Source organism: Corvus moneduloides, chromosome 6 (assembly GCF_009650955.1).
Source record: "Corvus moneduloides isolate bCorMon1 chromosome 6, bCorMon1.pri, whole genome shotgun sequence".
In the NCBI taxonomy this organism is placed as follows: domain Eukaryota; kingdom Metazoa; phylum Chordata; class Aves; order Passeriformes; family Corvidae; genus Corvus; species Corvus moneduloides.
In genome coordinates, this window is record NC_045481.1 from 2,743,063 (window position 1) to 2,769,467 (window position 26,405).

The 26,405-nt window shown below is 44.2% G+C and overlaps 1 protein-coding gene across 1 annotated transcript in view; it reads right to left on the minus strand.

Annotated features, from left to right (window-relative positions):
- DDHD1 (DDHD domain containing 1) overlaps nt 1-26,405 on the minus strand; it is a 60,348-nt gene that overhangs the window by 24,865 nt on the left and 9,078 nt on the right. Inside the window, exons 2-5 of the mRNA XM_032111473.1 lie at nt 21,164-21,337; nt 16,530-16,631; nt 9,731-9,859; nt 7,825-7,972 (exon numbers count right to left, since the gene is read on the minus strand). Coding sequence (XP_031967364.1) covers nt 7,825-7,972; nt 9,731-9,859; nt 16,530-16,631; nt 21,164-21,337 — 553 coding nt within the window. The remainder of the gene's footprint in view (nt 1-7,824; nt 7,973-9,730; nt 9,860-16,529; nt 16,632-21,163; nt 21,338-26,405) is intronic.

Consider the following 26,405-nt stretch of genomic DNA (forward strand, 5'->3'; position numbering starts at 1 on the left):
CAGTTCTCCTCCCCATCCCACTGCAGCTGCAGGCTGGGGTTAAAGCTCAACACCAACAAAGAGGAATTCAGAAACAGTTCAATTCAGCAGGAAATTAGCCAAGCAGCAAATTGAAGCTGATCAGCTTAAAAGCAGTAAAAGCATAGAAATACTGTATGAACAAAGCACAGAATTTTACACAGCAACAATTACTTTAAGTGAAGGAAATGGTAAATAACCTGGTCCTAACAGAGAAGGAAAAAACATCCACATTATTTACACATCAGTAGCAGCTGGAAATATTATGGAGGGACAGTCATTAGACATCCCCATCTTTAAATACAACAAACAAATACATTGTTTGAAAAGGTCCTGTTCTTATCAAAGCTCTTCACAAACAAACTGACTCAGAGGGGGGTAATTTAAATAAAAGTCAAAAGCAAGAAACAGGAGTTTGGAGAAAATAGTGTGGCCTTGCAATTCTGCCAAAGCTTCTGGGAAAAGCTTCAGGTCTCCCCTCCTAAAAACCATGTTGGCTTTTTGTCCTTATCCAGAACTTTGGAAATGTAAAGCATGATTTTACTCACATGAGGATTTACTTCATGGAAGTTGAGGCTGTCCAGCTGTGGTCCTGCCCCCAGCACAATAGTCCCAAACTTGTTAAACCCCAGAATGGTTGGGCTTGGAAGGGACCTGAAAAACCATCCCATTCCACCCCTGCCATGACCAAGGACACCTTCCAGTAGCCCAGGTTGCTCCAAGCCCCAGTGTCCAACCTGGCTTTGGACACTGCCAGGGATCCAGGGGCAGCCCCAGCTGCTCTGGGCACCCTGTGCCAGGGCCTGCCCACCCTCCCAGCCAGGAATTCCCAATTCCCAGTCTCCCATCCATCCCTGCCCTCTGGCACTGGGAAGCCATTCCCTGTGTCCTGTCCCTCCATCCCTTGTCCCCAGTCCCTCTCCAGCTCTCCTGGAGCCCCTTTAGGCCCTGCAAGGGGCTCTGAGCTCTCCCTGGAGCCTTTTCTCCTGCTGGAATGATCCTGAACAAACACAATCACTCAGGTCCATGAGAAATCCAAACCCCAGCTCTGTGCAGATCTTCCTTAGGCCTTGCAAAACTCATCCTGGTAGAAGTGCACAAAAGCTCTGTTTCAACCCATTTTTGTCACCTGTCACCTCACGGATGCCAAAGGCTGTCAGAGCTGCACTTATCCTCTCATTATCTCCCAGCTGCAATGGCACATCCATCTCCTGCTCACAGCAATCATTGAAATTCCCAGTGCAACACACCCCCATCTACATCCAGTGGCACAGCACCACATCCCCCACTGATTCTGATCAGCAGTTTGATGAAATTCCAAAGAAAATTTGGTGTAATTTCCAGGCAATGTAGCTACAGTCACATGCAAACCCCCCAGCACACACACCTGCTTATCTGTTCTGCTATAAAGATGGGCTTATTTTTTTTTTTCCATCTTCTGGCTCTTAAAAATAGATTTCTTTTTTAAATTTTATTAGATAGCAAATCCCTCTACTCACTTGTTAAATTAACACCAACTGAAGTAATAAATCCTCATCTAAGCAGGCAGAGAATTCACCTGATACAAATGCTGTAATTGAAATACTGACCCCAGAGCAACAATTACTTGAATCTGTGCATTGAAACACAAGGAAACAACTATAATTCATGATTTTTCTAAAAGAAAAACCCACTTATGCACAGATGCAATGCACACCTTAGAAAGAATTCTGACATATTGCTATTTTCCATGCAAGAAGTAATGGCCTGAAAACAGGTACTTTGAGATTCACCATGAATAAAATGTGCCTGGTTGCCTTTCTCTGATTAAAATAATAAGTAACAAACTCATATTTTCCCAGATATATAACCTTGCTTAAGTGAGTATATTCCAGAGATATGCTAACATATTTAGAATTATTACAGTGGGGTTTTTTTAATCTCATGCTACTAGTTTTACTCTTGTGTAGGGTTTACAAATCCTCCATTAAAAACTGGGGAGTTGCAAACTGAGTCAGCTTCAGCTACTTCCCAAATTTTGCAGAATGATGCTGATGTTAACAGAGCAAAATGCCTGAAAGCTTTAAAGAACTATTCATTTTATCTTTGCAGACTTTCTTCAGTCAGATAATTCATGAGAGAGAAATAGGGAATGGTCTTTAATTTAAGCATTACACCTGACAACTTCTTACTCTGAACTCTTGATTTCATGAAATCACAGAATCCCAGAGTGGTTTGGGTTGGAAGGGAGGACCTCAAAGCTCACCCAGTTCCACCCCCTGACATGGCAGGGACACCTTCCCCTGTCCCAGGTTGCTTCAAACCCTGTCCAACCTGGCCTTGGACATTCCAGGGCTGGGGCAGCCAGCTAGGCAACCTCTTCCTCAGTTCCAGAGCCTCCCCATCCTCACAGTGAGGAATTTCTTCCTAATATTTTATCTAAACCTGCCCTCTGTCAGTTTAAAGTCATTGCCCCTTTACCTCATCACCCTAATTCTAAGAGACAGGGCAATGGGATGTTCCCAGAAAAAACCACCTCAACTCTCACTATTCCCTGCAAAGCCACGTGGCTCCATTCCTGGGTTTTGGTCACAGAACATCACAAGTGATGCTTTGAATCATTCCCCAACTGCTCTCACCCCCCTGGAGTTCCCTCCAACCGAGCCCAGCGCTCACTGCCTCTTTGAGGAAATAATGCCATGACTTATTGAGGAAGCTCAGGGCTGGCTTGGGCTAAATTTGCCGAGCTGAAGTGAGAGCAGCAGCCGTGAGTAATAAAAAGGGAGATCTGCTGCAGCCAGAGGAAAGGGGAGGGCGGCTGTTCCCCAAAGCTGAGCTGCAGAAATGCCAACTCCAGTCTCGCTCCGGGCGGATTTCAAAGAGCAACTGCAAGACACAAGTCATGTTCTGCCACTGTTGTTCTCTGCTGCTCTCAGAAAACTGCTGTGAAAATTGCTGCTCTGTGACACACACAGACTCATCTTACTTCAGAGGAGAGATGGAAATTCTAGGATGCAAACAAAGGCAGCACGACTGGGATTCACACTTCATCCTTTTGAAGAGTAACAGGATTTTGCACGATCAGAGGAACAGAAGCTGCTTTGTTGGTTGATCACAGGATCCTGGGACAATCCTGGGAGCTCCAGGTGCTCCAGACTCCCTGCCAGCACTGCTTTCCAAAGGGCAGCAAGGCTTGCCCTGCAGGCATTCCCTGTCCCTGCTGCCATCTCCCGACTCCACCACCACTCACTCCCATCTTGCAGGTGGAATCCCACATTTTTAGACCCCACTGGAGTGATCAAGTTTGCAGGGAGATCACATAGGTGTGATGGTGTGGGCAGGGAAAGGACAGAACAAAGGATGGGGGAAGGATGGGAATGGGAACAGCCCGGGGGATATGCCCAAGTCCTGAACAGGCTGTTACAGCTCCTGTCCAGCACACAGCCACGTGTCAGATAATAAATGTACACAAAACAAGCTGTTACAAAAGCATTTCATGCCCTAACTATCACCTTTTACCTCTTGGCCTGAACTTCTCTTTCAAGACAAGCTCAAGTTGAAACCTGTAAGCCAATATTTACCATCTGGGTGCTTACTTAATTCAGAATTAATACCTGCACCAAAGGATGAAAAACAAGCATCTAATATGTACTTAATGCAATGCAAGCTTTGGAATGGAACACAAAGCTACCAAATATCTGAAGAGCTACAATTATGGAAAAGATTTTACAGGAAAATCGTCATTTTAGACTCCAGCAGCACATAATAATGCACTGAAAGGCTTCTGAGAGGCTCTGCACGGGCTTGCATATCAATGGAAATGTACCAAAATAGCTATTCCAAAGTAATTATCCTAATGATAATCCACAATTAAAATGCTTTCTAATGGGACTTGCAATAAAAATGTAATTGGTGATTAGGCCAAGATGCTGGTGCTTGTGCAGACAGCAATTTTTGGGCTATGATGAGCAGCACAGACAAATGTGATTTTGGAATTCAAACAGGAGATTCAGACAGAGGCAGAGGCCAGCTCTAGGCTGAGAGCAGCCCAGGAGTGACACCACACTGCAGCTGTTATGGAAAAACACAGGAGAGTTACTTCACTCATTCCTCAAACACTGGAGCTGATGAAATTCAACTCAGGTCTGAGCCCTGCCTAAGGCAGGTGGAAGGCCCGAGCTTTACCTACATCAGGTAAAACAAGAGGAGCTTTGAAAAGGAGGTTGGAAACATGGATAACATTCCTAAATGTCCAGAGGAGGCCACCAAGATGATCAGAGGGATGGAGCACCTCTCCTATGAGGAAAGGCTGGGAGAGTTGGGATTGCTCAGCCTGGAAAGGAGGAGGCTCTGTGGGGTGACCTGAAGCACTGAAGGGAACCTTCAGGAGAGCTGGAAAGGGACTCCAAGAGCCTGGAGTGCCAGGACGAGGGGGAATGGCTTCCCACTGCCAGAGGGCAGGGTTGGATGGGAGATTGGAAGGAATTCTTGGCTGTGAGGGTGGGGAGGCCCTGGCACAGGGTGCCCAGAGAAGCTGGGGCTGCCCCTGGATCCCTGGAAGTGTCCCAGGCCAGGTTGGATGGAGCTTGGAGCAGCCTGGGACAGTGGAAGGTGTCCCTGCCCAAGGAATGAGATGAGTTTTAAGGTCCCTTCCAACCCAAACCACTCTATGATGGCAAATTATACTCGTAATGTGCAACAACATCTCTCCTTCCCATCATCCACAAATTCAACAAAACCAGAGAGCAGCTTCCACGAAAAAACCACACTCCAAATAATGAATGTGTACAGTAATAAGACATCCCAAAGAGATTTATTTAAAGCTAACACTCTGCCTTATCACAAACCAAGGAATTCCAGGATCCTGCACCTGATGGCAAATAAAACCCCCCTACATTTAAGAGCATTCTGCCATAATACCTCGGTTTGTATTAGGCAGAAATAGAGACTACAAAGCCTTCTCCCTTAAATAACCATCCCTATGGTACCAGCACAGCTCAGAGCACATTATTCTGCTCACACTGGGGCAGCTGAATCACTGCTCCAGCCTGGAGGAGGGACTGCCTCTTCCCAGACAAGCTCCCAGTGAATATCAGTGCTGACAGGAGCAGCTTGTTGCACCAGCTGCCATGCTACATTTAGATAAAAAATGTGTTTAACTACAGGGAGAAGAAACAAATTATGCCACATCCACCACAGACCTGCTCATCCAAGCATCCACAAAATGCATCTTTTCCATTTACCCACTCACAGGACACCCTGCAACCCCAGCATCCAGCCCTGCTAATGAGAAGATTTGAGCTCCAGTCCTTAATGAAATTAGCACAGGTTAATTTGGAATTTCCCTGGACAAGGGTTCTGTTTTCACCTCTGTAACCAGCAGGATCTGCCTAATGATGCAGCAGCATCGTGTGAGCTGCACCAGCTTCTTCTCAAGGTGATAACCTGAGGACAGAACGTGTCAAATGAGCTCTGGTGGGGTCCAGCCACAGGTTTCCTACTAAAGAATGTTCATTCAAAAGGCAAAAAAGCCCCCACTGACATCTTCTCTTCTTAGTTTCTACTTTAAAGTGTGGACGGCCAAAAAATACTTTTCCTTATTCATCTCATTTTTCAAAAGGCACTACTGTGTCCTTAATGGAAAAGCATGTAAAAAACCACCCCAAAAACCAAACATCACACAAATATCACGGATGAAGGTGCTAACAGCAAGTGCCAGTATGGCTTGTGAGAGCTTGGCAGACACTCCTTCTGAAAGCTCTCCCTACAACATATGGGATGTTCCTCACTGATAAGTTTTAAGTTGTTATTAAAAAAAAAAAACGGGGGAAAAAAAAGATACTTCAATCTAAAATGATGCCTTAATTTGCAAATTTGGTACAGAATGCACAATTTATGCCAATAATTAGCACTTTAAAAGGCTATGCAGTGCTGTCTGGTATTTCTTGAGGATATGAGTGAGATTTACTGGAGCACATAAAGGCTTGTGTCCCCTTTTTTGAGAAAATATTTCATATGCTGGGCTGCCAATTAGAGCAGGACTTACAGAATGAGTATCTCTGCACTGTGACCTGAGCTGAAGTTAATCCACCAATATAACCCCTGTATCTATGGAAAATGGAGGGGGGAGAAAGACAAAGCAGAAAAATTTAATGATTCCAAGGCTGAAGTTTTATTTCTGGCCACTGTTAAAACAGTAGCTTATATGGAGGCTATTTGCATTCCTAGCGTAATTCCATCCCACAAAAATGGAAGTTTTTACATTTATTTTGATGACTTAACTTTGAACCAAGGGCTGTGGATCCTTTCTCTCTCTGCTTTGGATTGCTGGCTCTGAAACAGCACAAAGAGCAGGGAAGTGGCAGGAAAGGGAGGGTGGGGAGCTGCAGGTTGGTGCTCTGAGGTGACAAATGACACACAAGTGACATGGAAAGGTTTACCCTGGCACCCCAGAGGACAGTGGAGTGGAACAGTGAGCTGAGGGGACACAAGGAGCTGATGACACAATGGCACAGAGCACACAAGCACTGACCTACAGCGGCACACTGGAGGCAAAGGGAGGGTGACAAAGCTCCCACCACAAAATCCCAGCAATCCCAGCTCTTCTCACAAGGAGCCACTGGGTTTGTCAATGTTTCTGTCAGCTCTGATGGAACCTGGAGCTACTTGAGACACACCTATTGAATGATTTGTGCAGTAGAGACCTGTAATTAACACCTTTTTAGCCTCTTCTTTCAATACCATCTTTTCAGGTGCATAGAATCACAGATTGCTTTGGGGCTGGAAGGGATTTAAAGATCATGAAGTTCCAACCCCTGGCATGAAGAAGGATGCCACTCACTGTGCATGATGGCCTTGCACACTCCCAGGAATGGAGCAGCCACAGCTCTGGGAAGCAGCATTCCCAACAGCCATTTGCAAACCACCCTTCACAAAAGACATCCTGTGAAGAGATTTCACAGCCTTTTGATCACATTTTGCTTCTCAGCCGGGCTCTGTGCACAGAGCTCCCACGAGCAGTCTCACAGCAACAGCTTCAGGAGGGGCTTCTGTCCTGTTAGCAATGACAACATTCCTGTACCTCCCCATTGCCCCTCTTGTACAGGACGCAGTTTGCCTGCCCACTATCCCAAGAACCAGCTCTGAGAGATTCCACTCTGAGATTAGCTTCCCTATGCTACTTAACCAAAAATTTTCTGCTCAGTTACTCACTTCCCAGTTGTTACTCACTTAATTCATCCAGGTACAACTTAGAAACAACATTCCCCTCAGTTATGACCAAATGAAAAACCTCTCCCTGCTCAGGAAAGCCACAGACCACAGGAGCCAGAACTTCACACAAAATCCTTAAGGCTGGAAAAGGCCTCCAAGGTCATCGAGGCCAAGCTGTGCTTGATCCCCACCTTGTCCCCAGCCCAGAGCACTGAGTGCCACATCCAGTCCTTCCTTGGACACCTCCAGGGATGGGCACTCCAAACCCCCCTGGGCAGCCCCTTCCAATGCTTAACAACCCTTTCCACGGAGAAATTCCTCCGGATATCCAACCCGAACCTCTCCTGGTGCAACTTGAGGCTATGTCCTCTCTGAAAGTCACAAGTGCTGGGGATAAAATCAGGATAAATCTTTGCTCTTCTTGCTCACAGCTGCTTTCCCCAAGTCCATACATCCCAATTAACATAAAAAATAGTGTACACACAACACAAAGATTAATGACTCAGGGGAAGAAGAGGAGAAGGAACCAGGGAAAGATTCAGCTTGAACCAAAGGCTCTGCTGTCACAACAACAGCCTTACATTGAGGCTACTTCAAACATTCCAAAGCACTCACATGGCTGTGTTTTTGATGATCCTTCCTTGGTCCATCTTCTGCCCAATCCCATGCACAACAAACACAATGTGACTAGTCTGTGGTGGCTTGTCTTCTAACGTGGCCTCTTCTACATAGCCTCTATGTAGCCTTGTCCCACTACTTGAAGCTGCAGAAAGAACATTATCCCACATCAGTGACATTCTGCCAAGCATAGTGCTCTCATCTGCTGACAGAAGCTTGGCTTTTCTCAGGCCAACACACTGAAAATCAGATTATATAATATATAATCATAAAACTAAAGGATTAGCATCTTTTTTTAAACGCACACGCTTTTAAACCCCTGAAAGATTTGAGCACCCAGGTGATACCAACACCCATTTCCACTGCAAAGGGAGCTAATTTCAGGTATGTTTTGAAGAACAACTCTTCAGAAAACAGTTGTGTAACTGTGCACCCACTTTTACAACACAACACACCCTTCTCCTGGGTGTCTCAATCATTAAAATTCCTTCTGTCTCCACCTTACTCCCGCAGCATGGAAGGATCATGGAAATGACCTGGCCACATAAGTGATTAAGTGTTGTTGCTTTATCCACCCCAATAAAGAGAGCTGGCTGAAAACCTCCACAATTTGTAATTTTTAGGGGAAAACTTGCTTTATTTTGAGCTGATCCAACCTCAAATTTCCCCAGCTCGGTGGCCAAACTAAAAATCGATTCCCCAGGGTAAATGTGGGCATTTTCTCCCTGCTGTGCTGATGGGCTGGCAAACCCATGGGCACAATGTGCCTCCATCCCCCTCTAGTGACACACAGGGGACCACACCAGGCACCAGTGCTGGCCTCAAAACCTGGAACTAACCACTTATTTTGGTTTTAAAGAGGAGGAAAACACCCCAAACCCGCTAAGGGCATTTTTTTACCCAAGACAGGTTTTGTTTACCAAGTGAGCTTCTATCTGATATTTCTCCCCCACCAATTGTTTAAGGACAGATCTTATTATTTATTACACATTATCCCAATGGTGTTCTGGATAAATGACTTCATTTCTTCTGGAACTGAAGCACTGGGAGACACTATTTTTTTAGGAAACATTAATTAAGTATCCACCCAGGAGCCCTGGGGCGTAACAGGGAATTAATTACAGGGCAGAGGGATGGAGATTAACGTCAGACCTATTACCTGACCTTGTCTCTTCAAGGAACAAACCAGATGAGTAGGTTTTTTTGGTGTCCTGCACAGGACAAGTTCCCATTTTCTAGGCTGGCAATAATCTGTTTTTTCCTTGAGAGACACCACCCTCTCTTCCAATCCTCTCAGCTTTGCTGCCTTTCTGACTGGGAGTTTTGAGCTTAAACGAGCCTGAATTCCTACTGGAAATAATTTCTGTCTAAATACCCTTTCCTGTCAGTTCATACTTCTGTTCCATGAACAGAAGGCTGGATGGAGGTGAGGAGAGGGAAGGTGTGGTCATGTATTTAAGGAATGCATCAGAGTATGTAAGTATCCAGCATAAAATTAAGGTTGCAAAAGGAACTGTAATATTGAGATTATTACAGTCATAATTCTAATTTTACTGTAATAATATAAATTTAATTTTAATTTTCCAGTAGTTTCTGGACTCTGCCACTGTAATATTTTCATATATTTATCATATAGTGCTAACTGCTGCATCCAAACGCACCAAAATATGGAACAAAATTAAAATATAATAAATCAAATATGTAATAAAAAAAAATTAAAAAAAACATTCACATCACAATTACATACACAACCTAAGGACTCCGAATACTTATATAAAGTAAAAAATGCAACAGCCAAAGTGGGCTACCTGCACTAAAACCTGAAACATCCTTTTGGAGTTAAAGCAACGAACTTCAAATGCTGGCATTTACAATATTCTTTACAAACTCTGGGAAAGATTACCTTTGGAAAAGCCCAACTTTTGTGTAACAGTCCTTGCAATTTTGGATGTCGTGGCATCACTGTACAGATACACTTCATCCACGCTGTGCCAGTCCACGTGGTTGCGGCTCAGCTTTAGACTATGAATAGCTGCAGCAAAAAGGAACAACACTGAATTTAGGTGGGGAAGAAGGGAAGAAAAAGCCTCTTTAAACAGAGAGAGAGACAGAGAGAAGGCTGATTTATACACAGGTTAAAATCCAGAGCTCCACTACGCCTAAATTGGTGTTATTTCTTACCTTGAGGAATTTTTACAGCTGGGATTAATCTGAGCAGGACAAGCAGCAGTTTTGGAGACCACCTGAGAGGATATTTCACATCATTCCCCTCCCACCCTCATTTTGGGGTGGGAGGTTTCCAAAATATTCCCTTAAAGGAGGCAGGGTACCGGATCCTGAAATACTAGAGGTGGGTGTGATGATCAGGTGGCTGCCCCAGGTATTTTCATCACTGTAAAAAGTGGAATTCCAGCCCTCTCTCCTGGGAGAGCTGCTCTGCTCTAACACAGAGGCTTTCAAGGCTCCCTTGCTAGAAGGCTCTGCTGCATTTCTTCCCTTTCAGAAATCTCTCAGAGCTGGAAATGCAGTTCAATGAGCCTCTGAATGAGCAACTTCTGGCACAGAACAGAATTTAGCTCTTTCAAAAGCCACTAAGAGCTCCAGTGGTTGGGTTTTTTTTCTGTGCACTGATTGTGTTTTCCAGATTTGGAACTGATTGAGCTCCAGGCCCGACCTCATGACACACACGGCCTGACTGTCAGGATTAAACAACAGGCATGTTGTGATGCAAATCAAAATCATCTTAGGCTTGGAGCTTGCAGGAGCCAAGCAGTGCCACAGTTGATTTACAATAATTTGGATTTCACCAAAATTCGCTGCTGAGGTCTCCCTGAACATGGGGTGCACAACATTTGGAGAGCTGACAACAGCAACAGCCCTGTGACCAAAGAAATGGTTATTTAACTATCACTGCTCTTGCTGAAAAGTCCAAAGTCATGGAAAGCACCCAGAGGAGTTGTTATGGGGTTGTTTTTTCTGTAGCAAGCAGAGCTCTAACCCGTCTCCTACTTGAATCACCCAAATGAATTTTTTATACTCTCCTAAAAACATTCTGAGAAAGCCTGAGTCATCACAATTTCCAATTTTAACTCTGCTACAGCACAAACCAGCCACGCTCAGCCAGATGTTGTGACCTCTCTCTTGCAATATTTTTTGTTTCTTTGCCAAAGCAGACAGACTTGACATAGACTGATGAAAAACTAAATGAACTCTGTAAGGAACAAGGGGATTAGGACAGGATTAGCCCTTGTGTTGTGGTAAACAACTGATTGACCAAAATAACTGGAATTACATCGCTGTTTTACGCTGACAGAGCAAGAAGAGGAAGAGAAATAAGCCTGACTTTTGAAAAGCAGAAATGGCCTGTCCAGCAGGTCCTCAAGAACTGTTCCATCTGCATTCTGCAAAATCCCTCTCAGAGTACGATCCTGGGGGAGCTGGCAGAGGAGGAATGAAGTTTGATGCCTTTGGAGGGTGTTGTGTCCAATAACCAAAAATAAAAAGAGGAAGAGATGTGGTTGAATCTGTTATGACCACTGGAAAAGCAGCAGTTTGGGGAGGAGTGATCCTCAAACTCCTTCTGCAATCGAGTCCAGCCTCTCTATTGGAAAGAATATACAGGAACAAGTAGCTTTTCCCTACCCTGCATTAATTATTCCCACTTGGGAAGAACAAATTCCTCACTTTTATGCTGTTCTTCCTGACCATGGACATTGAAGAATATCAACATCAACTACAAGATGTGGAAGCACCAAAGTACTTCAAATGAAGTTCAGCAGGGCCAAGTGTGAGGTCCTGCACCTGGGTTAAGCCAATCCCAAGCACAAATTAAGGCTGGAGGGAGAATGGATTGAGAGCAGCCCCAAGGAGAAGGATTTTGGGGTGCTGGTGGCTGAGATCATCAACATGACCCAGCCATGTGTGACCAGCCCAAGGCTGCATCCAAAGAAATGTCACCAGCAGAGAGCTGGGGGTGCTCAGTCTGGAGAAGGCTCCAGGGAGAGCTCAGAGCCCCTTGCAGGGCCTAAATGGGCTCCAGGAGAGCTGGAGAGGGACTGGGGACAAGGGATGGAGGGACGGGACACAGGGAATGGCTTCCCACTGCCAGAGGGCAGGGATAGATGGGATATTGGGAAGGAATTCCTGGCTGTGAGGGTGGGCAGGCCCTGGCACAGGGTGCCCAGAGAAGCTGTGGCTGCCCCTGGATCCCTGGCAGTGCCCAAGGCCAGGCTGGACATTGGGGCTTGGAGCAGCCTGGGACAGTGGAAGGTGTCCCTGCCCATGGCAGGGGGTGGGACTGGATGGGCTTTAAGGTCCCTTCCAAACCAAACTAGTCTGGGATTCCAGGGAATATTCAAAACTATTTCTCTCCATATTTAGTAACACTTTCAAAAGAGAACCTTAAAAATTTGGTCTACTGTTAACAAAACACCACAGGGAGTCTGCCAGTGGCCTTCAGTAGAACCAAATCTGTCCCTTGACAGCAGAGTAACTTCTCTGAGATGTGTTATTGATGGACACATGGCATTCAAGCTCACAAAGTTCTTACAGCACTTGGACTATAAACTCTTCCTTCCTACACAGAAACACAGAACAAAACAATTTCATGTGTTGGTCCTTGCTTCTCAGTTTTCCTTTAGCCACAGAATATCAGGAGTTTTTAGGGAAGTGGCAGGATCCAGAAGAGGCATATGGACAATACTTTCCAGAGAATCTACCAATTCACCAGTATGACAATAAATTTTACAATTTCAACTGGCACATTTACATTTCATTTCGATTCTCTCAGTAAATTTTGCTTACCAACACATTCCCTGCTCTGCTTTGGAGTGCCTGTCCATGCACCAAGTCCAAACCACCAGCAGAGAGAGTCAATCACTGGAAAGCAGTGGCTGCAGGACATTCCAAAGGCACCACACACTCCAGGACAGTATTTTGGGTAACACTCCCAGGGTGTCCATCCTACCAACCAGGAACAGGCACATTCCTTTAAAAGTTAAGGAATCTCCTGGGCCGAACAAACTAAGCTGGGAGCTCTACCTTGGCACTCTATTCTGAAATCCCACAGGATGCACTGCTCAAGCATCAATGTCACAGATCAACCCTCTTACTGAGGTGGGGTAAGATATTTGTCTCCACTTTTTAATTTATATGAACACTGGAATGTCTCTTCATCCTCAGACCCTGGATGGGATGTCCACCAACCTTTTGCCTCAGGCAGGATGGGGCTTGGAGCAACCTGGTCTAGTGGGATGTGTCCCTGCCCATGGCAGGAGGTTGGATCAAGATGAGCTTTAAGGTCCCTTCCAACCCAAACCATTCTGGGATTGGATTCTGTGATTATTTGACAGTGAAAAGATGATTAAAACTCTTGAGAGTTCAACCAAGAGGAGCTTTGGCTGCTGACAGCCCAGGGGGAGTTAACAGTGAGACAGGGAACACAAGAATGCGTCTCTGGGGAGGATTTGACAGCAGTCTGAAAAGAAACACCCTAAAAAAAGAGAAAAATATGCAAACTGCACTCTCCAGGTATGGGATATCGAGGACTGCCACTGCTGGTATGAAACTGAACCTGAGGAAGGGAAAGTGATGTTTCCTGAGGATGAGGAGAAAAGAGGATTCACGTTCTCTGTGCAGAATGAGCACTGACTGTCCTGTGAAGCTCCTGCCTGCTCCAGAGGGCCTCAGACTGACACCTCAGGGGCTGTGCACACCCAGAGGTGTCAGGAAGTCACCAAGGCGTGTCACAGCCTGGCTGAGGGAGCCAAGGCACAGAATTCAGATGAGGCAGAGGGACAGGCACAGGGGAAGCTCTTCACGCTCATCCCTCTGCCTGCTGGGTCCTCCAGGAGCACAAATTCCACACCTGAGGAGTCTCACCAGGGCACCAGGCTGGGATGGTGCTGAGCTTCACTGAGATCTGACTGTCCAGGACATCTCTCCCATAAAATCATGGGGACAGAAATCTCCCTCTGCACCAGACTTCTCATGGATTTGTTTGCACATGGCACTTCCCTGACACTGACAGCATTCCTGCAGACATCTCTCTGTAGGTGCATCTTCCCCCAGATGCAGAAACCCCCTGTACACTTTTCTGGAGAAGAGAAGGCTCCAGGGAGACCTTACAGCAGCCTCCCAGAACTTGGAGGGGGCTTTTAAAAGAGGGGGAGCAACATTTTACATGGGGAGATAGTGGCAGGACAAGAGGGAAGGGTTTTAAAGTAAAGGAAGAGAGATTTAGACTAAATATAAGGAAGAAATTAATTACTCTGAGTGGTGAGGCCCTGGCACAGGGTGCCCAGAGAAGCTGTGGCTGCCCCTGGATCCCTGGCAGTGTCCAAGGCCAGGCTGGACAGGGCTTGGAGCAACCCAAGTTGGGATAGTGGAAGGTGTCTCTGCCCATGGCAGGGGGTGGAACTGGATGGGCTTTAAGGTCCCTTCAAGCCCAAGCCTTTTTAGCATTTTAGTTTGGGATTGAAGGCCAAGTCCTTGGAAATCAGGCCAAATTTTGGGTTCTTTTGTAGCCAGAAATTAGAAATGCAACATTTTTCAGGAACACACACCAAGACAAACACCTCCAGTGTGAGCACAGGGAAGGCTCAACTGCACTGGAGATGGAAGATGGGATCAAGAAAGGATTTCTTTCAGCTGAAGAAATCAATTGTTACTACCACACAAATCTCCAGTTTCACCATGACAGATGAACAGAGAAGGGAAAAAATCTCCTTAAAAAGTTCAAATATAAAAAATGAAGAGGCAGCCATAAAACACAGAACAGATATTCCTAAAGCCTCGCAGGACCTGATCTCAATTAGGCTTTTGACTCATCTTGAGTCCCAGAAATGGAGAATAACTGAGGAGCAGAAACCCTGCACTGTGTTTTTTGCTCGTGGCAAGAAACCCATGGAGCAGCCAGGGATGTGCCCATGGAAACATCCTCCCAGCTGGAGGAGCTGAACACCTCCTGGGGCCAACTGTTGACAATTAAACACCTTTTCTAACTAAGTAGCTGCTTTTCTACTCGATGCTTTCATCCACCTGCCAAGACCAAAGCACAGGGTGGATCTTTCCTCCCAGAGTCTGACGGTGCTCAAGTCAAAATCAATCCAGGGAAAAGCCTCTTTGAAGTGCTCCAGGCTGACACTGCCTCCAATGACAAAGGCACTGTCATTCCAGTCAGGATGGAGACCAGAAGAGGGATGCAGACTGTCTCAAAACCTCTCCTGCCTTCTTTTTTCCCAAGGATTTTAAAATTAATCTGTCTTGCAAGCAGCAGGTGCCACACAAAAGCCTGACACATGGTACAGGGAGCTGAGAATATAATTTGGCTGCTGTTGTTCCTTCTTAAATGACTCTGAGGTTCTGGTACATAAATCTGGAGATTTAAAAACCTTTTCTTACTTATTAAAAAAAAAAAAAGAGCCATTAAAAAAAGGTCATTGCTCTTAATTAGAAATATCTCATGTTGCTGTCATTTTTATATTGCACTTCACCACCTCGCAATGCATCAGGGTCACTATTTGTTACATAACCACCTCATTTCAATTCTTATTCTAAATTCCAGCACATTCATTACCACAACTGAACATGATTTGAGGAAAAAAAAGGGCACACCATAATTTCAAAATTATTCAAAAGAAAAGGCAGAAGTCCTTTCTCATTGCTTGAGTTACATGACCTTTGACAGACTTGAGTTCCTGGTGTGAGAAGAGGCAGGAAAAAGTTTACTACGAAACATTTTGATTTCAGGCCTTTACATTTGGACCCAGTTGTAGAAAAAATAATTAAAGGAAGTCAAAAGGCAAACATTTTTGCATGTCCAAATAAATTCTCAGAGTTCACAACATCCCCAGGAGCTACAAGAATACAAGGTATGACAAGAACAACTCTAAACCTACCACGTGCATTTACATTTTAAATTAAAGGTTTTAGAAATCTAGTTCCATAATAACTGCAGTCAGTGAAAGTCTAATCACTACTGGCTTTAATGGTGGCAAAGAGAGCCCAGTGACAAGAACTTTGGAACCTTCTGCAATCATTAATGGCTCCTGTAAGATCTACCCCCCACTTTCTGAAACAAATTTGCACAACACCAGCTGCTGCAAAGGTCAGGGCTGTTTTCTGCAGCACAGCAGCCTTTAGCCATATTCCACACAGCTTCCCCTTTTACAGCCCATGTCCAGAGACTCATTTCATTCCAAAGCTGCAGCAAAAATAAATTATAACATAAAATTAAAGATTATTATCCAAAAGAAAGCAGCAAACAGAACATCATCTGGCAGAAACCCTCCGTTCCTTCTCTGACAGAACTTATCTCATACCAGGCCTGCTGCAATTCTAAAAAAAAAAAAGTTGAAAAGTTGCTTTTATTTTATTGAAAAAGCCAAACCACACACAAAGAGTGCAAGAAACAAATGTTTACAGTTTTCATCAGTCACAATTACAGTAAGAATTACTGCGTGACACTGTGAGCATCTACTTCTCTCTAGGACTCACAACACTTCCACTTTTCTTCTAAGGTTTAGGATGCTTTGTCCTTCCCCTTGGAAGGAAATGGCATGGATACAGCTCACAGAACTGAAGCATGTAAATCTAACATTTAACTGAGACAAGCAAACTAGAATTTAAAGCTTCCTAAGCCAGGAGCAGGACTATTAAAAAAAAAAAATAAATAAAAAAAAAGAAATCTCCAATTACTGTACCTTGGGAATGCTTTCGCTTAAGACATGCAGCATCTGATTTCTCCTTATATCCTCTCCATTTGAACAAAGAAGGGAGGGAGAAGGGAGGGAGGTAGTAGAGAACTAAAAGTAAAAACACTGAGCTTCAAAGTAAAATTTTTAAAAGGGGTGTCATTTTTTTTTTCATTAGTATCACCTTTTTTAGGAAAAAAAAAAAAAAAAGAGGTCACATTTTCTAGAAAGAACTGAAAAGTATACACTTAAAAAACCCCAGATTTTGTATCAGAAGTGTCAGGTCCCAAATTCAGTTTCTTCACCTTTCATAACCAGTTATGACATCACTACAGAGCTAAAGGCATCAGTGAGAGACAGCTGGGACACGGGGTCACACAACCTAAAGCATCATCCTCCCCCTTGGTACAGGGTAGGACACACTGACCCTTCCTAAGTATACACTAAAAAACTCCATTTTAAGCACAGCTCTGTTTGGTTTTTTCCCCCCAAAGAATGTAAAAGGATGGTTCAAAGTTAGATTAGACAAAACACCCTCCTGTTGCCCTGTTCTGCAAGGCCCCAGCAGCACCCAGCAGTCCCTGATCCAGTGAAGTCAGTGACATTCCACACTTGTGTCACCTGCCACAGCAATCCTGGCCCAGGGCTCAGCCACCAGCTCTGTCAGCAGATGCCTCAGTACAGGTGCAAATGAAGTGTATTTATTGTTGCACATCACTTCTCTGGAAGGGAGGAAGATCAGGCTCAGAGCTACAGCACTTGGGATTCCACAGAATAATTCAGCCTGTACAATGTTTTACTGGCTGTGGGAATGCAATCCCCAGGAAGAATCAACACAGGAAACTCAAGAAAAGAAGAAGAAAAATTTATTTTCATGGCGAGGGTGGTAGAACACTGAACAGGCTGCCCAGAGAGGTTGTGGAGTCTCTGTTGTTGGAGATAGTGAAGATCCCACAGGAAACATCCTGAGCAACCTGCTCTCATCAGCTCTGTGGCTCTGAGCAGGGAGGTTGGACTTGAGCATCCCCAGAGATCCCTCCTGACCTGCACAACTCTCCAATTCTATGAATAAGACTTTCCCATCTAAAGGTTAACTCAGCTGTGACAAAAATCTATATAATCTTTTTATACAGTGAGAAAATACTATTTGAAAGCTAACAAAAAAATCAGCTCTTCCAAATGCAATTTTTAGAGGTTTTGTGGCCTTAACCACATGCTGAAATTCCATAAGAAAAAAACCAATACAGTCCTGCTGTCTCAAAATCAATGCATTGAAATATTAATTCTGACTCTGACAGGATTTTTTTCCCCCCGTATTTCTTACCAGCTATCATGGAATCACAGACTTGATCACAGAATAATTTCTAGCAGAGAGACTGCTGGGGCTCATCTGTTCCAATCCTAATCACAGATCAAGATCAGCTTTAAAGTCAGATCCCATTTCAGGTTTGAATCAGGTTGCTAGGGTGATTTCCAGCTGAATTTTGAGCACCTCTCTGTGCAAACACAAAGAACTGTATCTATTCCTACCTTCCTATCACATAAACAAAGTTTTCAGCTTCACTTCATCATCATTAAAGGAATATATCTGAAAAAGATCACGGAGCAATGGATGATAGGAACTTAACTGGTCTTGTTTTATCTTACACCAGCCCAGATATGACAGAAGTCTCTGGAAAACGCTGCTCCTTTGATGGGCTACTTCAGATAGGTCCTGAACTCACTGTCTGCCTAAGCATGAAGAAAAGGCAGTTTCTAAATCTTCTGTCATTCTGTGAATTTTAAGCTTATTCACTGCTACATAGGTGTCCCTCTCCAGCTCTCCTGGAGCCCCTTTAGGCCCTGCAAGGGGCTCGGAGCTCTCCCTGGAGCTTTCTCCTCTCCAGGTGAACATCCCCAGCTCTCCCAGCCTGGCTCCAGAGCTGGACACAGAACTCCAGAGGGGTCTCACCAGGGCAGAGGGAGAGAATCCCCTCCCTTGACCTGCTGGGCACGCTCCTTTTGATCATAAAGTGCCCCATTTCTGCATCCTGCCATTATAATAATAATTTACCTGGTGCACTGAAGGGGATCAGGCACCAAGAGGAGTCACTGGCATCAGGCACCATGAACACAGTTCATTTTGCAAGGCATGAAATTAAATACTTTGTAAGGATGAAAATCAAAATACAGCTACAGCTGGCTCAGCAAAGGAGTGATCTCCAGGCTGCTCCATGGAAAACAGAGCTTGGGAAATCATTCACTGTCATTGTGCTTTCTGCTCCCTTCTGCTTTTAAAGCTCGTTGTGCTCCCAAAAACCACTGGAAGTCAGCATGGGCATTACGTTATTTGTAGGCTGCAGGTTGGAGACCCTTTTCCTGAATAACTCTGCACTTTTAGAGGATGATCTGCTTGGATTAAAAGTTCAATAATGGGCCATTTCTCCCTCTCATCACCAACAGAAGCCCTGGATGAAGCTTGGTTATTTCCTTGTTAACATGCTGCAATGCAGGAGCAGAATTAATAAATCCAATCAATGGAGTAATTCTGAGTACAAAGAGATTGTTACAGCAGCTTGTATTAATTCTGCTGAGGAATCAGAGGACATGGCCAGTTTTTCAGCCCTCACAATGCTTTATCATAGCACTGGGAACAGTCCCTTTGCTTCCCAGTGGATATTTACAGATTTATTTCAACTTTCACTGATCATAAATAACAGGCACCTGTAAACCTCGATGGCAGCAAAATCTGTTTCATATAGGATGCCATCACAACAAATTGGAGCATTTAAGAAATTGATAAACTGAATTCAGCTAATTGTGTTTACTTCACCAGCAATAATGCAAGGTGCAGAGCTTCTCCCAGTGCCACTGCAGATGGGAATTGTGGATGCCAGAGGATCCAAGAGGTATTCAGAGGCAAATTAGAATGACAAACCCAGTTTTCACACACTGCTGGCTGTAATTGTCCTGCAACTCTCCTATTACTACCAAAAAAACGGTGTTGAAACCTACTGGTGACTTGACATATATTCCATCTGAAGTGATGCCATACATAGCTTGGGGGGGTTTTTACGGTGGTATTTTTTGTTCTTTTTGTTTTGGTTTTGCCTTTTTTCTTTTTAAACTTTAGTTTTAGAAAAGGTGCTGGTGCCTGAGTTTGGAGTTTCTTTTTCTGATCTTTTACGTTTTCATAAATATCAATGGTCGTATCGTTCTCATCACTCTCCCCAATCCATCCAGCTGAAAATTTCTGTTCCCTAATCCAGACTTTATCTAAAAAAACCCCCTAACCCTGATCTCTCTTATTTATTCTATAAGCAGAATCCAAGTACCACTGAAGCCATCCTTCCTTCCTTCAAAAACTACGCTACCAAAGGCTGGGAGTGCTCAGGAATCACAAAGATTTGCTTTTCAGGTAAAAACATCAATCCCTGCCACTAACAACCCTGAGCTTTGTGCCTCTGGGACAGAAAGATAGGTAAAAATGCCTTCCAGAAGGGTGTTTGTACAGGCACAGTGCTGTGGCTCACACCACTTCATGCACCTTTTTGACAGAGCTGTTGAAGCAGAAGATTGTTCTGCAGCCTTGGCCAGATGAAAAGATCTTTTAAAGTAGCACAAATAGGGGGAAAAAAATATTCATAAAGTTCCTCATTAGTTTTAAAGGGGAGTTAGAAACTCTCTGTAAAGCCAAAAAAATTGCTAAATCAACAAATGACACTCTGGTTTTCCTCACAGTAATTACAGAATTACCCTGAGTATTGCTGTGCTTCCAATTTATCAACAAGGTTTTACTTGTGTGGTCATGCAGTTCACACATACTGAACTGATGGCTGAAACACAGTCATTCCTACACTGTGTGACTGCTTTGTACGAAGCTGCACTTTAAAAATAAAGAAATTTATACATTTCTATTTCTTTTTATAAAGAATAACACAACCAAATCCCTACTGAAATATCTTGAGGGCCCTCTGTACTTGCAGCTTGTGGTTTGTAGATTGTTCAAGCAAGTGACAGCCAAAAGTGTGAAAGGCAAAAATACTGAATTTTTGCTGTGCAATACCTGCTCAGGGCAATCAACTCAACTGTGTACATTAAGTAATACACTGGTGATTTCAGCAATCTGTTCTTGAAAATGTTCCATGCATCAGACCAAGACTCCCAGCACCACTACCTGAGCAACCTCAGCCTGCTCATTAAAATGTATGGACTTCCCTAACAGAATGAATGGCCAAGATTTACTGCAGCTGAAAACGAATAAATCCAGCCTGAATAAAAATGGAAAATGAAATGTGATTTGTAAAACTGATCCTACCCCCTTTTAGGGCAGAATTAGGGATGCTGGCCAGAGAGCTATCAGCCAGTTTGCCTTTGGACACTGACTCTTCTTGTCCCATCAAGAGATTTTAGTTTGAAGTGAGATTTCAAACACAATTAAAAGCTATGAAACAAAATGGGAACAAGATGTTTCTCTGTGAATATCATTTTTACAGCGTTCCCCAAACGTGCTGCAGCAGGAAATCCCACACTGGAAACCGGGAGAACACACTGATGTTCCCCACTTTGTAGGATGAAAAACCAACACCGATCACATTCTTACTTAGGAAAAGCAGACCCCAAGTGTCCAAAAAAATGTATTATAGTGATCTAAACAATCTTACCCTCCTTCCCATCAACGGGTTTGGAAATTTCCATATCAAAGCTCTCCTGCAGCTGCTGGCCTTTGAAGCGGTTGAGATGCTCCTGTTCTATTAAGTTACTTTCCTCCTCTTCCAGAGGTTGCCAAGTCCCATCAATAAACCACTGTCCACGCATTACTGGGATCTTTTCTGTTTCTAAAGAAAAAAAAAAAAAAACACAAAAGGAGAGGGATCTTTTATGCAACAAATCACAAGCTGAGAGCAGGGAAGAGGGAAAGGGAATTCTGTTGGGTCTATTGATGGGATCCCTAACAAGGTAGCCCCAAATGCCTCAAAAAACACCTTTTCCCATGACATGAGTAGTGAATGTAGTGTTAATCTGCAAACCCGAGCTAATGAGGCCAGATTTTCCAGCTGTGTGTGAGGATCTGAGAGATGGACAGAAAAATAGAATCCCAGAATGGTTTGGGTTGGAAGGACCTTAAAATGCACCCATTCCAACCCCCTGCCATGGGCAGGGACACCTTCCACTATCCCAGGCTGCTCCAAGCCTGGCCTTGGACACTTCCAGGGATGGGGAGTCCACTTCCAACAACCCGAATTACACATCAGTTAGCATAAATGGTAGTATTTAAAAATGCAAGGTTTGGGTTTTTTTTTTTTAATTAAAATCAATGTTTTACTCAAGGCTGGTTTTGGTTACTGTTGTTCTCGTTTCAGTTCTCCAAACGAGGAAAGTGGGAGCTCAGCATTTGCTGGGCACGTAGCAAAAGAGAAATCTGTAAGAAAAAATATAACTTGGTGCTTATTCTACATTAAACTGTGCTTAATTGTTGCCCACGCTAATTACTGGGAGCAAAAATTCCTCTTATACCCATGGCTGCAAGCAGGCTGGGACAATGACATCCATTGTAACTCAGCTTTGAATTCCCCCTCCTGGAAAATCAGGGAGAAATACAGCATGTGCCTGTGCTCCACAAGCCTCAAAGACCCCAAACTCAAGTTTTCATGGGATTCACACAGATTTGGGTCTGCTGAGAGCACAGAGCAGTGGGACCAGTGTGTGTATACATCTTTATATGTATGTATAGACTGACTCAGCCAAAAGCATATATCCTGCGTGTGTTATACTGACCACAAAGGTTTAGCTCTACGAAGCAAATAAGAACTCAACCACAAAAAAAGACTTAAAAAAGGAGATGAGGGGAAAAAAACCCAAAACCCAGGCTTCACTGCTCAAAGATCTGTTACGACCTGGAAGGTGGAAAAAAAGCTGGTAAGGACAAATTGGAAAAGAAACAATAGATGCAAACGCGCAGTAAGTGAAAACCAGGTGAAAATGAAACATGAAACAATAGATTTCACAGTTACTGAGCACAGAAGGGATCTCTTTGATCTGTCACCAGAGCTGGGTGAGGTGACCCAGCCACGAGCAGTGGTTTTTAGCCTGGTCCCAATGCTCTGTGAGCACAACCAGTGGCTCAGGTCACAAAAACTCCTGGCTCTGCACTGCCTTCCACTACAGACACACCACAAGCACTTGCTGTGCCCAAAAGTAATTTCCACACCGACTGCTGGCAGATGAGAATGTAATAGAGAATTGCAAACACCTCCACAGTCTACTTGGAACCTCTAAACTACTCTAAATTTTTCATCCCTCAGACCACGGAACGCACAAGCCATGAAAATAAAAGGAAAATCACCTCGCAGTAATCTCCTCACGGGGCAAGTAACACTCCAAAGGTTCCAAAGCCAATTTTGAAACCTTTGCTGTAACAGATTTACAGGAAAACACTGTTTCTGCAGGCCTAGCAGCGACAATCAGCTCTCACACCCCACCTTCGCGGCAGAAGGAAGGCACACGGGTGCGTGATGGCACCTTTACATTGGTACTGCCACAACTGGCAAGGAAAGGTGATCAGCAGGAAAACTCGTGGCAGGGAGTAAAGCAGATAATCAGGAGCAAGAAGCCCAGATTCCCATTGAACTTCCCCCACTTAGCCCTCCCTGCGCTCTCCCGAGTGGGAATCCAGCTCCTCTGGGCACACATGGCACGCCAACTTCCCAAAAGAACAGCTCAGAGCATCGCCAGCTCCCTCATCCCAGCTTCCCACGGATCCCAGTTTCTTTCCCAGGCACTGGACATGCTGGTTCACCCCTCCCAAGTCCCTCACTGAAGCTCTTCCATCCCCCTGCACCCTCAGCTCTGCCCATGTGGAACACAGACAGCTCAGGTCGTGTGGCCTGACCAAAACCCAGAAGTAGTGCAAGACCCAGTTCTGCCATTCAGCTGCTGTTTGCCCTCCTAAAATAGCTGTTCCAGGTAGGAGTCAATTGTTATGTGCTGAATTCCTAATGCTGTGGATGTTCATGATCCATCAGCTTGAATAAAGAGGTTGGCGTGTTCTAAGGGCACGGTTGTTTAGGGGAAACTAATCCCCTAAAGTATCAGAAGAACCAAAGTTCTGAGTGGCTGTAAAATGCAGAAGTTAATAGTGCCCGCAAATTACACAAACCCCCCCATATTCCATGAAAATTTAGACTAACTTTGGAGTCTACATCCCGCCAACAGAGGGTGAAGGATGAGTATTCAGTTTTCATGAACTGGAAGTGAACCACAGCAGTGCCACCACACACGGCAGCCTCCTTCCTCAACCTTTGCTGTATTCCCAGACATTTTACACCTGTCAGATATCCACATTTTTCAGCCCATCCAGTGCACACAGATCCAGTCAGGCTGCCCTCACAAACAAAGCTCTGTCTGCAGGAAGAAATGAAATGCACATTAAATGTGAGGGGAGATAAAGGCTCCCATTGTGGCTGAAGCAATGACACGGCTACGTCAGGATGTTAATCCTCACTGGGAAAATCTGTGAGCAATTCCTTAATTCTTGACTAAGCAGCCTGATGAGGCTCCATTCACTGAATCCACAGACAGAGATATGTTTTTTTAAAATAACAATCATATTTCATACTATTTGGTACTCCAAACTGAACGAATACAAGACACCTCTTTTTCAGTTTTGAAGGGCTTCAAGTTTTCCACATGGGAATTTCCACCTACAGATTGCTAAAATTCTAACCATCAAGTATTAAAATAAACATTTTCAGGCTCCTTTTGCCTGAGAGAAACTTTCCCAGAGAGGTTCTTTACAAGAGCACTCAATGGCAGCTCTCAAACATAACTTGAGCCCTTCCCAGAAAGGCTCAGCTAGAAAAAACTGTTTGAAATAAGGAAAATTTTAACATAAAATCTCAGCAGAATGGTTGAATTTGGCAATAAATTAAAATACCTGGCTCTGGAAAGGGTGTTCATACACACTTATAAACTATTTTCAGATCCAAAGACAATTATGGAGGTTTGAAAAACCTGAGTGAGGCAATTCTATTTTCCAGTTCTGTGGGATCTTGGGAGGACCAAGGAATTCTCTTTTTTTTTTTCCCATTCCCTCCTTTAAACAGTTGCACACACTCAGAGCAGCCAAAGCAGCTTGAACCACAAACTGCTTTTATTTCCCATCACGAGCTGGGGGGCAGGTTTGAACACGAAGCTACTGGGAAATCTCAAAAGAAAACCACCTGAAAGAAGAGGAAGCAAGAAAATCACATTTCCTGCCATCAGCAGCACAGTCTGGCTGTCAGAAAACTGAACATGGTCCTGCAGAACCGAGATAATCAAATCTGTGATCACAGCACACAAGGAACCATCTCCTGTGGAGCCAGGCTGGGGGAGCTGGGGGTGCTCACCTGGAGAAGGCTCCAGGGAGAGCTCAGAGCCCCTTGCAGGGCCTAAAGGGGCTCCAGGAGAGCTGGAGAGGGACTGGGGACAAGGGGGAATGGTTTTAAAATAAAAGGGGAGGTTAATAGGGAATATTAGGGAGAAATTCCTGGCTGTGAGGGTGGGGAGGCCCTGGCACAGGGTGCCCAGAGCAGCTGGGGCTGCCCCTGGATCCCTGGAAGTGTCCAAGGCCAGGTTGGATGGGGCTTGGAGCAGCCTGGGACAGGGGAAGGTGTCCCTGCCCATGGCAGGGGGTGGGACTGGATGGGCTTTAAGGTCCCTTCCAACCCAAACCATCCCATGATTCTGTGACAACCTCCAGTTCTATGACAACCAAATTCTGAAGGTCACCAGCTCCAAAAGCAAGTGGCACTTCAGCTCATGAAGACAGGGAAGTGAATCAATGGTAATTCCATGGAATACTCTGGATGGGGTGGGGAAATACTTTCTCACAAGAGATTCTTCAGTAAAATCTGTGACTGTGGGAAAGAGGAAAGGCCTTCCTAACCAAAACTCCTCTGCTTAATCCTGCACAGGGGCTGTCACTGAAAAGCTCCAATATTTCATCCAGAAGACTTGATGCAAACTTACAACAGTGAACAGCATTTAGAAGTGATGAACCAGAATTGTCATTATAGCACCCAATTCCACTCACTTATCCACCTTCAATAAAATCATTCATGTCTTGTATACTCAGATATTTTAGAAAGCTTCAACCACATTCTTTCAGTTACTTTTGTTTTAGGGAAGAGTTAAACACACTGGCATTACATCATGCCATAATTTAGTGTATTTTTTGTCAATACAGAATTCCAAATCTATAATACAAAGTGTTATTTATCCTTATCCCTGCAATCTCAATCCCTAGGAAAGGATTTGCCTTGATTTCTTTACTGCCTTAAGTCTTACACCATATAATCTGCAGTTGGCAGTGCTTCAGACTCGAAGATATCAACATATTTGACTGGTTATACACTTCCATGGTTTATTTATACAAGAATTTCTAAATAAATCTGAATGGTGGAGAAGAAAAGTAGATGAAAACCACTTTAATTTAATTAGTCACACGTATTTTACCACTTTTAGAGGAAATCAGTTTAAGAGATTTACTCTGCCACAAAGGATTTATTTATTTTTACAAAAATGGGTCTTTTTTTCCCCATGAAAATCCAAAGAATAAAAGAATACAAGTGCTGTAATTAACGGGGTGATAAGAACATGAGTGATAATCACTTAAATGCTCTGAATAACAAGAATTATGTTAAAATAAAAACTGTTGCAACATCTCAACTACTGCATGTGTGTGTGTAGTGTATGTGCATAACCCAGCTGCTCCTTCTTTGTGAAGATCTTTCAACTCTGTGATCACATCTAACATAAATTAGAATAAAAAGCTTGCTCATCTACCACAACAAAGTCATAACCGAGCAGAATTTGCTTCATTTTCCTTCTAACAAATCAATTCTATCATTCATTTCCTGCCAC